The 14,831-nt window shown below is 46.2% G+C and overlaps 1 protein-coding gene across 1 annotated transcript; it reads left to right on the forward strand.

The window, feature by feature from the left end:
- The first annotated feature begins 9,154 nt into the window (after nucleotides 1–9,154).
- Nucleotides 9,155–14,479, forward strand: LOC143187449 (uncharacterized). The gene has a single exon (XM_076391670.1). It carries the CDS (start codon nucleotides 9,155–9,157, stop codon nucleotides 14,477–14,479), a length of 5,325 nt encoding a protein of 1,774 aa, XP_076247785.1.
- Nucleotides 14,480–14,831: the final 352 nt, after the last annotated feature.

A 14,831-nucleotide genomic window follows, 5' to 3' on the forward strand; every position in this document is an offset into this window, starting at 1 on the left:
CTCAATTCACAGCTTTCGATACTCAATCCCCATTCCTCAATCTTCAAATCTCAATCCACAAACATCAATTCTCATCACTCAACCCTCAACACTCAGACCTCAATCTTCAATCCTCAATCCTCAATCCGCAATCTTGAATCCTCAATACTCAATCATCAATCCTCAATCCTCAATTCTCAATCCTCAACACTCAATCCTCAATCGTCAATCCTCAATCCCCAATCCTCAATCTTCAATCCTCTATCCTCAATCCTCAGTCCTCAATCTTCAATCCTCAATCTTCAATCCTCAATTCTCAATCCTCAACACTCAATCCTCAATCCTCAATTCTCAATCCGTAATCCTCAATCCTCAATCCTCAATCTTCAATCCTCAATACTCAATCTTCAATACTCAATCCTCAATCCTCAATCCTCAATCCTCAATCATCAATCCTCAATCCTCAATCGTCAATACTCAATTCCCAATCCTCAATCTTCAATCCTCAACACTCAATCTTCAATCCTCAATCCTCAATCCTCAATCCTCAATAATCAATGTTCAATCCTCAATCCTCAGTTCTCAATCCTCAATACTCAATCCTCAATCGTCAATCCTCAATCCCCAATCCTCAGTCTTCAATACTCAATCCTCAATCCTCAATCCTCAATCCTCAATCTTCAATCCTCAATACTCAATCTTCAATCCTCAATCCTCAATCCTCAATCCTCAATCCTCAATCCTCAATCCTCAATCTCCAATCCTCAATCCTCAATCCTCAATTCTCAATCCTCAATCCTGAATCCTCAATCCTCAATCCTCAACCCTCAATCCTCAGTCCAGAAACATCAATACCGAATCCTCAATCCTGAATCCTCAATCTTCAGACCTCAGTCCTCAACAATCAGTTGTCAATCCTCAATCCTCAGTAGAATATCCTCAATTCACAGTTTTCAATACTCAATCCCCATTCTTCAATCTTCAAATCTCAATCCCAAACATCACTTCTCATCACTCAACCCTCAACACTCAGTCCTTTATGTTCAATCCTCAATCCTCAATTCTCAATCTTCAATCCTCAATACTGAATCTTCAATACTCAATCCTCAATCCTCAATCCTCAATCTTCAATACTCAGTCCCCAATCCTCAATCTTCAATCCTCAATCCTCAATCCTCAATCCTCGATCCTCGAAACTCAATCCTCAGTCCTCAATTCTCGATCCTCAATGATCAATCCGCAATACCCAATCCTCAACCTTCAACCCTCAATCTTCAATCCTCAATCCTCAATCCTCATTCTCAATCCTCAACACCCAGTCCTCAATCTTCAATCCTCAATCCTCAATCCTCAATTCTCAATCCTCAATCCTCAATCCTCAGACCTCAAACACCAATACTCAACCCTCAGTCCTCGTCCGCAATCCACAACCCTCAATCCTCAATCCTCAACCTTCAATCATCAATATTCAATCATCAATCCTCAATCTTCAATCCTCTATCCTCAATCCTCCATCCTGAATGTTCAATCGTCAATACCCAATCCTCAATCTTCAATCCTCAATACTCAACCCTCAATCCTCAATCCTCAATCTTCAATCATCAATATTCAATCATCAATCCTCAATCTTCAATCCTCTATCCTCAATCCTCAATCCTGAATGTTCAATCCTCAATACCCAATCCTCAATCTTCAATCCTCAATACTCAATCCTCAATCCTCAATCCTCAATCCTCAGTCCTCAATTCGCAATCCTCAATCCTCAGACCTCAGGCATTAATACCCAACCCTCAGTCCTCGTCCTCAACCTACAACCCTCAATCCTCAATCCTCAATCTTCAATCATCAATATTCAACCTTCAATCCTCAATCCCCAATCCTCAATCCTCAATCTTCAATCCTCAATCCTCAAACCTCAATACCCAATCCTCAATCCTCAATCCTCAATCCTCAATCCTCAATCCTCAATCCTCAATCCTCAATTCTCTGTCCCCAAACCTCAATCCTGAATCCTCAATCCTGAATCCTCAACCTTCAGCCCTCAGTCCTCAACAATCAGTTGTCAATCCTCAATCCTCAATAGAATATCACCAATTCACAGATTTCAAAACTCAATACTCAATCTGCAATCTTCAGATCTCTATCCAAAAACATCAATTCACATTACTCATCCCTCGACAGTTAGTCCTTTATGTTCAATCCTCAATCCTCAATTCTCAATCTTCAATCCTCAATACTGAATCTTCAATCATCAATACTCAATCCTCAATCCACAATCCTCAATCCTCAATCCTCAGTCTTCAATACTCAGTCCCCAATCCTCAATCTTCGATCCTCAATCCTCAATCCTGAATCCTCGATCCTCGAACCTCAATCCGCAGTCCTCAATCCTCAAACCTCAATGTTCCATCCGCAATACCCAATCCTCAATCTTCAATTCTCAATCCTCAATCCTCAAACCTCAATCCTCAAACCTCAACCCTCAATCCTCAGTCCTCGAACATCAATCCTGAATCCTCAATCCTGAATCCTCAATCTTCATCCCTCAGTCCTCAACAATCAATTGTCAATCCTCACTCCTCAATAGAATATCCTCAATTCACAGCTTTCGATACTCAATCCCCATTCCTCAATCTTCAAATCTCAATCCACAAACATCAATTCTCATCACTCAACCCTCAACAATCAGACCTCAATCTTCAATCCTCAATCCTCAATCCGCAATCTTGAATCCTCAATACTCAATCATCAATCCTCAATCCTCAATCCTCAATCCTCAACACTCAATCCTCAATCGTCAATCCTCAATCCCCAATCCTCAATCTTCAATCCTCTATCCTCAATCATCAGTCCTCAATCTTCAATCCTCAATCTTCAATACTCAATACTCAATCTTCAATCCTCAATCCTCAATCCTCAGTCCTCAATCCTCAATCCTCAATCCTCAATCCTCAATCTTCAATCATCAATACTCAATCTGCAATCCTCAATCCTCAATCCTCAATCCTCAATCCTAATTCGTCACTCCTCAATACCCAATCCTCAATCTTCAATCCTCAATCCTCAATCCTCAATTCTCAATCCGTAATCCTCAATCCTCAATCCTCAATCTTCAATCCTCAATACTCAATCTTCAATACTCAATCCTCAATCCTCAATCCTCAATCCTCAATCCTCAAATCCTCAATCGTCAATACTCAATTCCCAATCCTCAATCTTCAATCCTCAACACTCAATCTTCAATCCTCAATCCTCAATCCTCAATCCTCAATAATCAATGTTCAATCCTCAATCCTCAGTTCTCAATCCTCAATACTCAATCCTCAATCGTCAATCCTCAATCCCCAATCCTCAGTCTTCAATACTCAATCCTCAATCCTCAATCCTCAATCCTCAATCTTCAATCCTCAATACTCAATCTTCAATCCTCAATCCTCAATCCTCAATCCTCAATCCTCAATCCTCAATCCTCAATCTCCAATCCTCAATCCTCAATCCTTATTTCTCAATCCTCAATCCTGAATCCTCAATCCTCAATCCTCAACCCTCAATCCTCAGTCCAGAAACATCAATACCGAATCCTCAATCCTGAATCCTCAATCTTCAGACCTCAGTCCTCAACAATCAATTGTCAATCCTCAATCCTCAGTAGAATATCCTCAATTCACAGTTTTCAATACTCAATCCCCATTCTTCAATCTTCAAATCTCAATCCCAAACATCAATTCTCATCACTCAACCCTCAACACTCAGTCCTTTATGTTCTATCCTCAATCCTCAATTCTCAATCTTCAATCCTCAATACTGAATCTTCAATACTCAATCCTCAATCGTCAATCCTCAATCTTCAATACTCAGTCCCCAATCCTCAATCTTCAATCCTCAATCCTCAATCCTGAATCCTCGATCCTCGAAACTCAATCCTCAGTCCTCAATTCTCGATCCTCAATGTTCAATCCGCAATACCCAATCCTCAATCTTCAATCCTCAATCCTCAATCCTCAAACCTCAATCCTCAATCCTCAACCCTCAATCCTCAGTCCTCGAACCTCAATCCTGAATCCTCAATCCTGAATCCTCAATCTTCATCCCTCAGTCCTCAACAATCAGTTGTCAATCCTCAATCCTCAATCCTCAATCTTCAGTCCTCAATACTCAATCTGCAATCCTCAATCCTCAATCCTCAATCCTAAATCCTCAATCCTAATTCGTCACTCCTCAATACCCAATCCTCAATCTTCAATCCTCAATCCACAATCCTCAATTCTCTATCCTCAATCCTCAATCCTCAATCCTCAATCTTCAATCCTCAATACTCAATCTTCAATACTCAATCCTCAATCCTCAATCCTCAATCCTCAATCCTCAATGATCAATCCCAAATCCTCAATCCTCAATCCTCAACCCTCAACCCTCAATCCTCAGTCCTGAAGCCTCAATACCGAATCCTCAATCCTCAATCCTCAATCCTCAATCCTCAATACCCAATCCTCAATCTTCAATCCTCAATACTCAATCCTCAATCCTCAATCCTCAATCCTAAATCCTCAAACCTTAATCCTCAATCCTCAACACTCAATCCTCAGTCCTGAAACCTCAATCCCGAATCCTCAATCCTGAATCCGCAAACTTCAGTCCTCAGTCCTCAACAATCAATTGTCAATCCTCAATCCTCAATAGAATATCCTCAATTCACAGTTTTCAACACTCAATCCCCATTCTTCAATATTCAAGTCTCAATCCACAAACATCAATTCTCATCACTCAGCCCTCAACACTCAGTCCTCAATCTTCAATCCTCAATCCTCAATCCGCAATCTTGAATCCTCAATACTCAATCTTCAATCCTCAATCCTCAAATCTCAATCCTCAACACTCAATCCTCAATCGTCAATCCTCAATCCCCAATCCTCAATCTTCAACCCTCTATCCTCAATCCTCAATCCTCAATCTTCAATCCTCAATCTTCAATACTCAATCCTCAATCCTCAATCCTCAACCATCAATCCTCAGTCCTGAAACGTCAATACCGAATCCTCAGTCCTGAATCCTCAATCTTCAGCCCTCAGTCCTCAACAATCAATTGTCAATCCTCAATCCTCAATAGAATACCCTCAATTCACAGTTTTCAATACTCAATCCCCATTCTTCAATCTTCAAATCTCAATCCACAAGCATCAATTCTCATCACTCAACCCTCAACACTCTGTCCTCAATCTTCAATCCTCAACCCTAAATCCTCAATCTTCAATCCTCAATACTCAGTCTTCAGTCCTCAATCCTCAATTCTCAATCCTCAATACTCAATCCTCAATCGTCAATCCTCAATTCCCAATCCTCAATTTTCAATCCTGTATCCTCAATCTTCAATCCTTAATCCTCAATCCTCAATCCCCAATCCTCAACCTTCAATCCTCAATACTCAATCTTCAATCCTCAATCCTCAATCATCAATCCTCAATCCTCAATCCTCAATCTTCAATCCTCAATACTCAATCTTCAACCCTTAATCTTCAATCCTCAGTCCTCAATCCTCATTCTTCAATCCTCAACACCCAATTCTCAATCTTCAATCCTCAATCCTCAATCCTCAATTCTCAATCCTCAATCCTCAATCCTCAGACGTCAAACATCAATACTCAACCCTCAGTCCTCGTCCGCAATCCACAACCCTCAATCCTCAATCCTCAATGTTCAATCCTCAATCTTCAATACTCAATACTCAATCCTCAGTCCTCGAACATCAATCCTGAATCCTCAATCCTGAATTCTCAATCTTCATCCCTCAGTCCTCAACAATCAATTGTCAATCCTCACTCCTCAATAGAATATCCTCAATTCACAGCTTTCGATACTCAATCCCCATTCCTCAATCTTCAGATCTCAATCCACAAACATCAATTCTCATCACTCAACCCTCAACACTCAGACCTCAATCTTCAATCCTCAATCCTCAATCCGCAATCTTGAATCCTCAATACTCAATCATCAATCCTCAATCCTCAATTCTCAATCCTCAACACTCAATCCTCAATCGTCAACCCTCAATCCCCAATCCTCAATCTTCAATCCTCTATCCTCAATCCTCAGTCCTCAATCTTCAATCCTCAATCTTCAATACTCAATACTCAATCTTCAATCCTCAATCCTCAATCCTCAGTCCTCAATCCTCAATCCTCAATCCTCAATCCTCAATCTTCAATCATCAATACTCAATCTGCAATCCTCAATCCTCAATCCTCAATCCTCAATCCTAATTCGTCACTCCTCAATACCCAATCCTCAACCTTCAATCCTCAATCCTCAATCCTCAATTCTCAATCCGTAATCCTCAATCCTCAATCCTCAATCTTCAATCCTCAATACTCAATCTTCAATACTCAATCCTCAATCCTCAATCCCCAATCCTCAATCCTCAATCCTCAATCGTCAATACTCAATTCCCAATCCTCAATCTTCAATCCTCAACACTCAATCTTCAATCCTCAATCCTCAATCCTCAATCCTCAATAATCAATGTTCAATCCTCAATCCTCAGTTCTCAATCCTCAATACTCAATCCTCAATCGTCAATCCTCAATCCCCAATCCTCAGTCTTCAATACCCAATCCTCAATCCTCAATCCTCAATCCTCAATCTTCAATCCTCAATACTCAATCTTCAATCCTCAATCCTCAATCCTCAATCCTCAATCCTCAATCCTCAATCCTCAATCTCCAATCCTCAATCCTCAATCCTCAATTCTCAATCCTCAATCCTGAATCCTCAATCCTCAATCCTCAACCCTCAATCCTCAGTCCAGAAACATCAATACCGAATCCTCAATCCTGAATCCTCAATCTTCAGACCTCAGTCCTCAACAATCAGTTGTCAATCCTCAATCCTCAGTAGAATATCCTCAATTCACAGTTTTCAATACTCAATCCCCATTCTTCAATCTTCAAATCTCAATCCCAAACATCAATTCTCATCACTCAACCCTCAACACTCAGTCCTTTATGTTCAATCCTCAATCCTCAATTCTCAATCTTCAATCCTCAATACTGAATCTTCAATACTCAATCCTCAATCCTCAATCCTCAATCTTCAATACTCAGTCCCCAATCCTCAATCTTCAATCCTCAATCCTCTATCCTCAATCCTCCATCCTGAATGTTCAATCCTCAATACCCAATCCTCAATCTTCAATCCTCAATACTCAATCCTCAATCCTCAATCCTCAATCCTCAGTCCTCAATTCGCAATCCTCAATCCTCAGACCTCAGGCATTAATACCCAACCCTCAGTCCTCGTCCTCAACCTACAACCCTCAATCCTCAATCCTCAATCTTCAATCATCAATATTCAACCTTCAATCCTCATTCCCCAATCCTCAATCCTCAATCTTCAATCCTCAATCCTCAAACCTCAATACCCAATCCTCAATCCTCAATCCTCAATCCTCAATCCTCAATCCTCAATCCTCAATCCTCAATCCTCAATTCTCTGTCCCCAAACCTCAATCCTGAACCCTCAATCCTGAATCCTCAACCTTCAGCCCTCAGTCCTCAACAATCAGTTGTCAATCCTCAATCCTCAATAGAATATCACCAATTCACAGATTTCAAAACTCAATACTCAATCTGCAATCTTCAGATCTCTATCCACAAACATCAATTCACATTACTCATCCCTCGACAGTTAGTCCTTTATGTTTGTTTAAAATACATTTAAATTTCGAAGCATCGTTTCGTCCGCGAGAATCGCAGTACGTTAACGTGCTGTGACCGACCGAAGGTCGCCTTCGGTAGGAAATTCAGTTGCGTTGACAATAAACTCGGTACATTCGAATTGCGACTCGTTTTTTCATCCGATGCGGTTGAAGTTCGAACAGGTGAGCGATTACGATCAGCTGTTTGAATCTCAGGCCCGATAACGAGTGGGGGTATCGGAGCCTGACAAAGAGAGAGAGCAAAATCGGTACATTAGACAAAGAGAGACAATGATAAGCGAGCGCCGCGTAGCGGATTTTCGGGGACTCCGCGATTTTCGCGGAGCGTCTCGCGCTCGCATGTCGAAGTCAGTCTTGCACCGAACGCTCGCACGGTAGCAAGGAACAGCATTATAGAAGAGTCTACTGAGTTAGGAAATTTGGGCACCAAGTTCCTTAGCTCTTGACGCCTTCTACGCTGTATTATCGCACTACAGCTCGCCATAGCTCCCTTCGAGAACCACGTATTACACGTGCGAAGGCAAAGCGATTGTTTAGTCGCGATAAATTTAAAAGACGAGTAACTGCGCTCTTGGAATCGGTGGCTACCCCGATTCCCTGAGCTTGCTATTCGTCGGAGGAGCAATCAAGACCTCTTCTTGGTTGAGCCCCGATATTGGCACCAACAGAGAGGGTAAACGTAAGTGTATCACCTCTGCGTTGCCCGTGTTGTGTCACCCGTTTAGTAGCAGCCCGCGTACGACGAATAGATGCGTACGTTGCGGTGAACGGTGAGTGCTACAACCTCTGGCCTTTATCCGCCGCCAAGGCTAGCTAAAGCTAGTACCGAGGGTCGAACGCTCGCGAATCTCGGCTTACAACCGTGATTCGCACGAGGCAAGCCTTCTTGGAAGGCAGGTTGAGCAGAGAAAAGGAGGATCCCTCCTCTCTGCACACTCGTCTGCCGACGCTTTCTTCAGAGCGAAGAAACGTCGGTATTACAGTCCACTACATTACCTTAACGATACGTCAAGGTACTGCTCCCCCCTCCACGTAGGCTCGTTTCGAAGCCTGGAGTCGGGAAGACAACGGTTTGGCTTGAAAGCAATACGCTCGCTGACCAGTGCGGTTTCGCCGCTCTTTTCTTTTCCAGACGCCAGCGTCGCTAAGGGACACCGGCCGGCGTCAGTCCAAGGGACCCTTCCCTAAGATTTTGGTCGAAGACCCCCAACTAAACTAAAAAAAATAAACGTCGTATTTAAGTCCTTTTTAGGGCCGACTCAAATTTAATTAAGTGTACAATTTTTTTTCTTGACACCCTTCTCTCAACCACCCAATCCGGACCCCGTTAGATCCCTGAATTTTCAGCGATTCTAACATAAGGTCCTTCGAGCCGGATTCGGTTGAGAAAGGGCAAGGAAAAGTTGTATTAGCTTCTCTTCAGGTCGAATTTCGAGTAGCGTTTACCTCTCGAATCGTACCACCATGTCCACTCCCCAAAGAGAACAGGCGCTTTCGCCCAGCCTCGAGAGTGACATGGAGGATATCGTCTCGCGAGTCAGAGGTTTGACCCGACTCGTGACGAATCTGAAGAAGAAAGGACGAAGTAGTTTTACTATCTTCCTCCTGAAAGAAAAGCTAAACTATGCCACGGAAGTGTGGAGGGACGTGCTCGAGCGAGTTAGTCGTCTCAAACAGGGCATTCCCCTCCATCACCGTAAAGGTATACCCTTCTTCGATCAGGAGGTGCTTCAGGACGCCGAGGACACGTTCCACGAGGTCCAGGATTTCCTAATGACGGAAATCGCACAACTGGTCGAAGCGAAGGAGCGGGTTGAGTTGGGTATTAACCAACGTAAAGCCGAGGGTGCCGGCTTTGACAACACGCAGATTCCAGTCGAGTTGCCTAAGCAAAGCCTTCCAAAGTTCAGCGGTGATTCCAGAAAGTGGAGACACTTTGAGGATCTATTCACCGCTGGCGTGAAGAATAACCAACGGTTGTCCGACGCACAGCGGTTGCAATATTTGAACGCGTGCTTGGAAGGTGAGGCTCTCGCGACGATCGCCGAATTTGAAATTGCGGATCGCAATTTCAGCGAGGCGTGGGACGCCCTGAAGAAACGATTCGGGAACCCACGCACAATTATTACTCAGCTTCTTGAGACCTTACGGAAGCTGAGAATGATAAAAAAAGGCGATCTACCCAGCTTCCAGCAAGTCACAGTGAGCTGGAGACAGACGCTCGCTGCGCTCAAGAGATTGGGGCGCCCTACTAAAGAGTGGAGTGACGTGCTGGTCATTCTCATAAAAGAGAAGCTGGAAGCAGCCCTGCAGTGGGAGTGGGAAATGTCTATCCAATCGGACACGGACTTCCCGTCGTTTGACATCATGATGAAGTTCCTTGACGGACAGGAGCGCGCGTTGGTGGCATTGGAACACCAACGATGCAACGCAAAGGCGGAAGTCACGCCGAAATCTCGCATACGGCAGCATAACGCCGTGGTCGAGAATGCTCCCCCTACTCCCGAAAAGTGCGTGTTTTGTGAACAACCGCACGTAGTTGCTACGTGCAAAAAGTTCAAGACACTTTCGCCGGAACAGCGGTTTCAATACATGAAGAATAATCAGTATTGTATAAACTGCTTGGCGTCAACGCACACGGTGACACACTGTCGAACCAGCGTGTCATGTAAACAGTGTAACGGACGGCATCATACCATCCTGCACTTTGATACACAGAAAGTCGGCACAAGTAACCGTCGTACGACGAACAAGCCAAATCAGGGCAAGCGGGAAGCGGGACGGAGCAACGTTCCTGCGCGCAGTCCTGTACAGGCAAACGTAAACACGAATTCTCGTGCTTCTACGTCAGCCGACAACGTTGCGTCTCACTGTGGTGTGACAGAGAGCGTAACGGGATCTGTGTTTCTGGCGACAGCTGATGTGCGAGTCTATGGAAAGGGAGGTACGTCGCGTATCGCGCGTGCACTCATTGATCAGGGATCTGAGGCCTCCTTCATAACAGCGAGTCTGGTGAATGATCTACGACTCGCGCGAAGGAAAACCCAAGCCATGGTAACCGGCTTGGGGGGCGGAAAGACCCATGAGATTACGCACAGCGCGGACATTAGATTCGGGTCAACACGGTGCACTGCACAGGCGTTCCGCACTAGTGCATACATCGTCCCGAAAATTACGTCCTACGTTCCACCGTCGGTTCGCATCTCAGATGCTGAGATCTTAAGTGAACTGACGCTTGCAGATCCAGACCCTGCATCTGATCGACCGATTGAGGTGCTCATCGGTGCAGAGGTGTACGCCAGTATTATTCGACGAGGATTCCGTCGAATAAACAAAACAGGACCGATCGCACAGGAGACGGCCTTGGGCTGGATCCTGTCTGGGCCGATCGACGCAGCAAACTCTTCCCCAAATCCCGTGAGGACGCTGCACTGCAGCGTCCTTGAATCGTTGGACAAGGCGATACGGCGATTCTGGGAGATAGAGGAGGTGCCCTCGACCTTGGTGAACACTAAAGCCGAGGACGAATGCGAAGAGCACTTCGTAAAAACCGTCGCGCGAGACGCGACGGGAAGGTTTATAGTTCGGTTGCCCTTTAACCATTCGAACCCGGACGAGCTGTTGGGCGATTCTCTCCCAATAGCTCTCTCCGCGTTGACAAGGTTGAGGAGAAAACTGGACCTGAACCAAACCCTCGTGAAGGAATACAGTGAGTTTCTCACTGAATACGAGTCGTTAAATCATATGACTCGGCTCGAGTCAGTCGATAACATGCGACTCTATATCCCTCACCGAGCGGTTATTCGCACGGAGAGCGCTACGACGAAGCTGCGCGTCGTGTTTAACGCCTCCAGCAAAACAGCGGGCGGACGCTCGCTGAACGACCTCCTCCACGTAGGTCCAAAATTACAGACTGATATCACCGCCGTATTAACGAGGTGGCGTCTGTACGAATACGTGTTAGTAGCGGATATCGAGAAGATGTTTAGACAAATTCTCGTAGCTAAAGAGGATCGTCGCTTTCAATGCATCGTATGGCGCACCCCCTCGACCGAGCGACTTATCGCTTACGAGTTGAATACCGTCACATACGGTACGGCGTGCGCTCCATACCTTTCGATGCGAACACTTCTCGAGCTGAAAAAACAGGACGGCGACCGGTACCCGCTCGCCGCGCCTGTCCTCGAGAAGGACGTCTACGTAGACGATGTGTTTATGGGAGCTCCCGACAAACCGTTGTTGGAGAGAATCCGTAAACAAACGTGCGAGCTCCTACAGCGAGGTGGATTTAACCTTCGCAAGTGGGCTGGAAATTCGTCAGATTTGTTACGAAATATTCCACAGAGCTCGCACTCACACGCAGTCGACCTTAATTTGTTTGACGATTCAGAATTAAAGGTACTCGGTCTGCGATGGATACCATCTGGAGATTTTTTCTATTTCAATCTGCAACGGTTTCAACCGTCTGCAACACCGATAACAAAGCGCACTTTGTTTTCGGAGATTGCGAAACTGTACGATCCCCTCGGCTGGCTTTCGCCAGTTATGATCCGTGCGAAAATTTTGATGCAAGCCCAGTGGCTGGAGAAAATCCAGTGGGACGAGCACGTTTCCGCGGAGACGCACAAAATGTGGAACACATTTTGTGTCGATTGGAACAGATTGAACGATTGGAAATTACCCAGATGGATCCGATACGGAGCCGATGCAATCTCTGTGGAGCTCCATGGATTTTGTGACGCATCACTCGCTGCCTATTCCGCCGTCACCTACTTGAGAGTGACGACGGTGAACAATGAAGTGTTTACGTCACTTCTAATGGCAAAAACGCGAGTGGCTCCGATCAAAACGCAGTCGATCCCAGTTCTTGAATTGAACGGGGCCGTACTGCTCGCTGAGCTTATCGTGCATCTGAGAAAGTCGCTCTCACTGCCGATCGATCGTGTTGTCTGTTGGACAGATTCTACGATCGCCCTCGCTTGGCTTAAAAAACACCCATCGACATGGACGGTTGTGGTAGCCAACCGCGTGTCAAAAATCCAAACGTCTCTTCCGAGCGCTGAATGGCGTTACGTTCCAACACGCTCAAATCCCGCGGATTTAAATTCGCGTGGGATAGAGGCTGCAGATTTTCTGCAGTCGAGACTGTGGATGTTTGGACCAGGGTGGCTGAGCGGACCGGAAGTGGAGTGGCCAGCGATGCCAGCTTCCGTGGAGACCACTGAAAGCAAGCGCATAGCGCATGCACATGTAACGACTCCGAAACCGGAATGGAAATTTCTGTTCCGATTTCAAACGTGGAGAAAACTGTTGCGTGTAACGGCGTATTGTCTTCGCTGGCGAAAACAAACACGCGCCGAACAGGGGTCACCCGACAGTCGAGTAATCGAGGCGTCAGAATTGCGAATCGCAACTGAACGTATCGTGCGTCACATACAAGGCACGCATTTCTCAGAAGAGTACCGGTGCTTGAAAAAACGCCGAGGAATACCTGAGAAATCTCCGCTAAAAAGCCTAAACCCTTTTCTCGACGAAAATGACGTCTTGAGGGTTGGCGGACGACTGGAGAACGCGACGCTTGCATGGGAAACCAAGCACCCGATAATACTGCCGAAACATTATGTGTCAACACTCATAATCCGGCAGTGCCACGTGGATACGTTGCACGGGGGCTTGCAGCTGACCTTGCATACTGTGAGGCAAAGCTACTGGATTCTCGGCTGCCGAAACGCAGCGAAGACGGTTATAAACAAATGCATGCGATGCGTGAGATGGCGAAGCAGCGCCTCCACGCAAATAATGCAGCATTTGATACCGGAACGCTGCAGGCCTGCAAAGGCCTTCGACAACTGCGGAGTGGACTACGCGGGGCCTTACCGTGTCCGCGACTCCGCTGGTCGAGGAAAGACGGCTCACAAAGCGTACATCGCGGTGTTCGTTTGTTACGCCACGCGCGCCGTCCACATCGAGCTCGTCCATGATTACACGACGAGCGCGTTTTTAGCTGCACTCGATCGGTTCGTAGCTAGACGTGGTATACCGTCTTGCATTTTTAGCGATAATGGCACCAATTTCGTTGGGGCCGATCGAGAGTTACGTAAGCAGTTCTGTGAGGCGTTTTCCTCCACAGAAATGCAAAACAAATGCAGCTCTATGGGGATAAGGTGGAGGTTTAACCCCCCCAGCGCTCCTCATTTCGGTGGAATGCAGGAAGCCGGCGTAAAATCGGTGAAACACCATTTAAAGCGCACACTGGGTGAATTCACGCCGACGGGAGAGGAAATGCAGACGCTTCTCTGCAAGATCGAAGCGAGTCTCAACTCGCGACCGATCGCCCCCCTGAGTGACCACCCAGATGATTATGCGCCTCTGACGCCCGGGCATTTCCTGACAGGAGGTCCGCTAAATGCGATTCCGCTGCAATCGGTGGAAACTGAAAAACTCTCGCGACTATCGCGGTGGAGAGCGATTCAAAAATTTCACGAGCAGCTTTGGAGGCACTGGACGCGAGATTATCTCACGCACCTCCAAAATCGCTATAAGTGGCGCACCACCCAACTGCAACTGCAACCAGGGGATCTGGTGTTAGTGCAGAATCCTCTTCTCCCCCCTAATCAGTGGGAAATGGGGAGAATTGAGGAGGTGTTCCCGGGTAAGGACGAAAATGTACGGGTGGTAAAAGTCCGTACAGCAAAGTCCACATATACACGTCCGATTACAAGGATGTGTAAGTTACCCGTGGATGAGCCTGCTGCGGCGACGGTTGCCGAGGTCGAGCAGGCGAAATAAACACCGGACAAAATTCGGTAAAGGCCGAACGAGACAAAGGTGAGGGCAACCGTTCTATTTGAAAAGACAAACGGTCACGAACCCCCCTTTGGCTCCCGGCCCCCTTGACAGTCCAGGGAGGGGAGATGAGGTACTTCTCTCTCTCTCTCTCCAAGGGAAGAGCGCCCCCCGCGAACTCGCGGGCGCCGCCGAAATTTGATCCGATCGCAGCCGGTTGACGATCATTAGTCAAGCAACAATGGCAAGCGATAAGGCAATATCGGCGAGCTTCGACCGCTGCATGCGGATCGGCGAGGAGGCCCTCACCACCGTCGCCCCGCCGGACCAAGGAAGTGCGCCCGCGAGTGGACCA

This window comes from Calliopsis andreniformis, unplaced genomic scaffold (genome assembly GCF_051401765.1).
Source record: "Calliopsis andreniformis isolate RMS-2024a unplaced genomic scaffold, iyCalAndr_principal scaffold0031, whole genome shotgun sequence".
Classification (NCBI taxonomy): Eukaryota; Metazoa; Arthropoda; class Insecta; order Hymenoptera; family Andrenidae; genus Calliopsis; species Calliopsis andreniformis.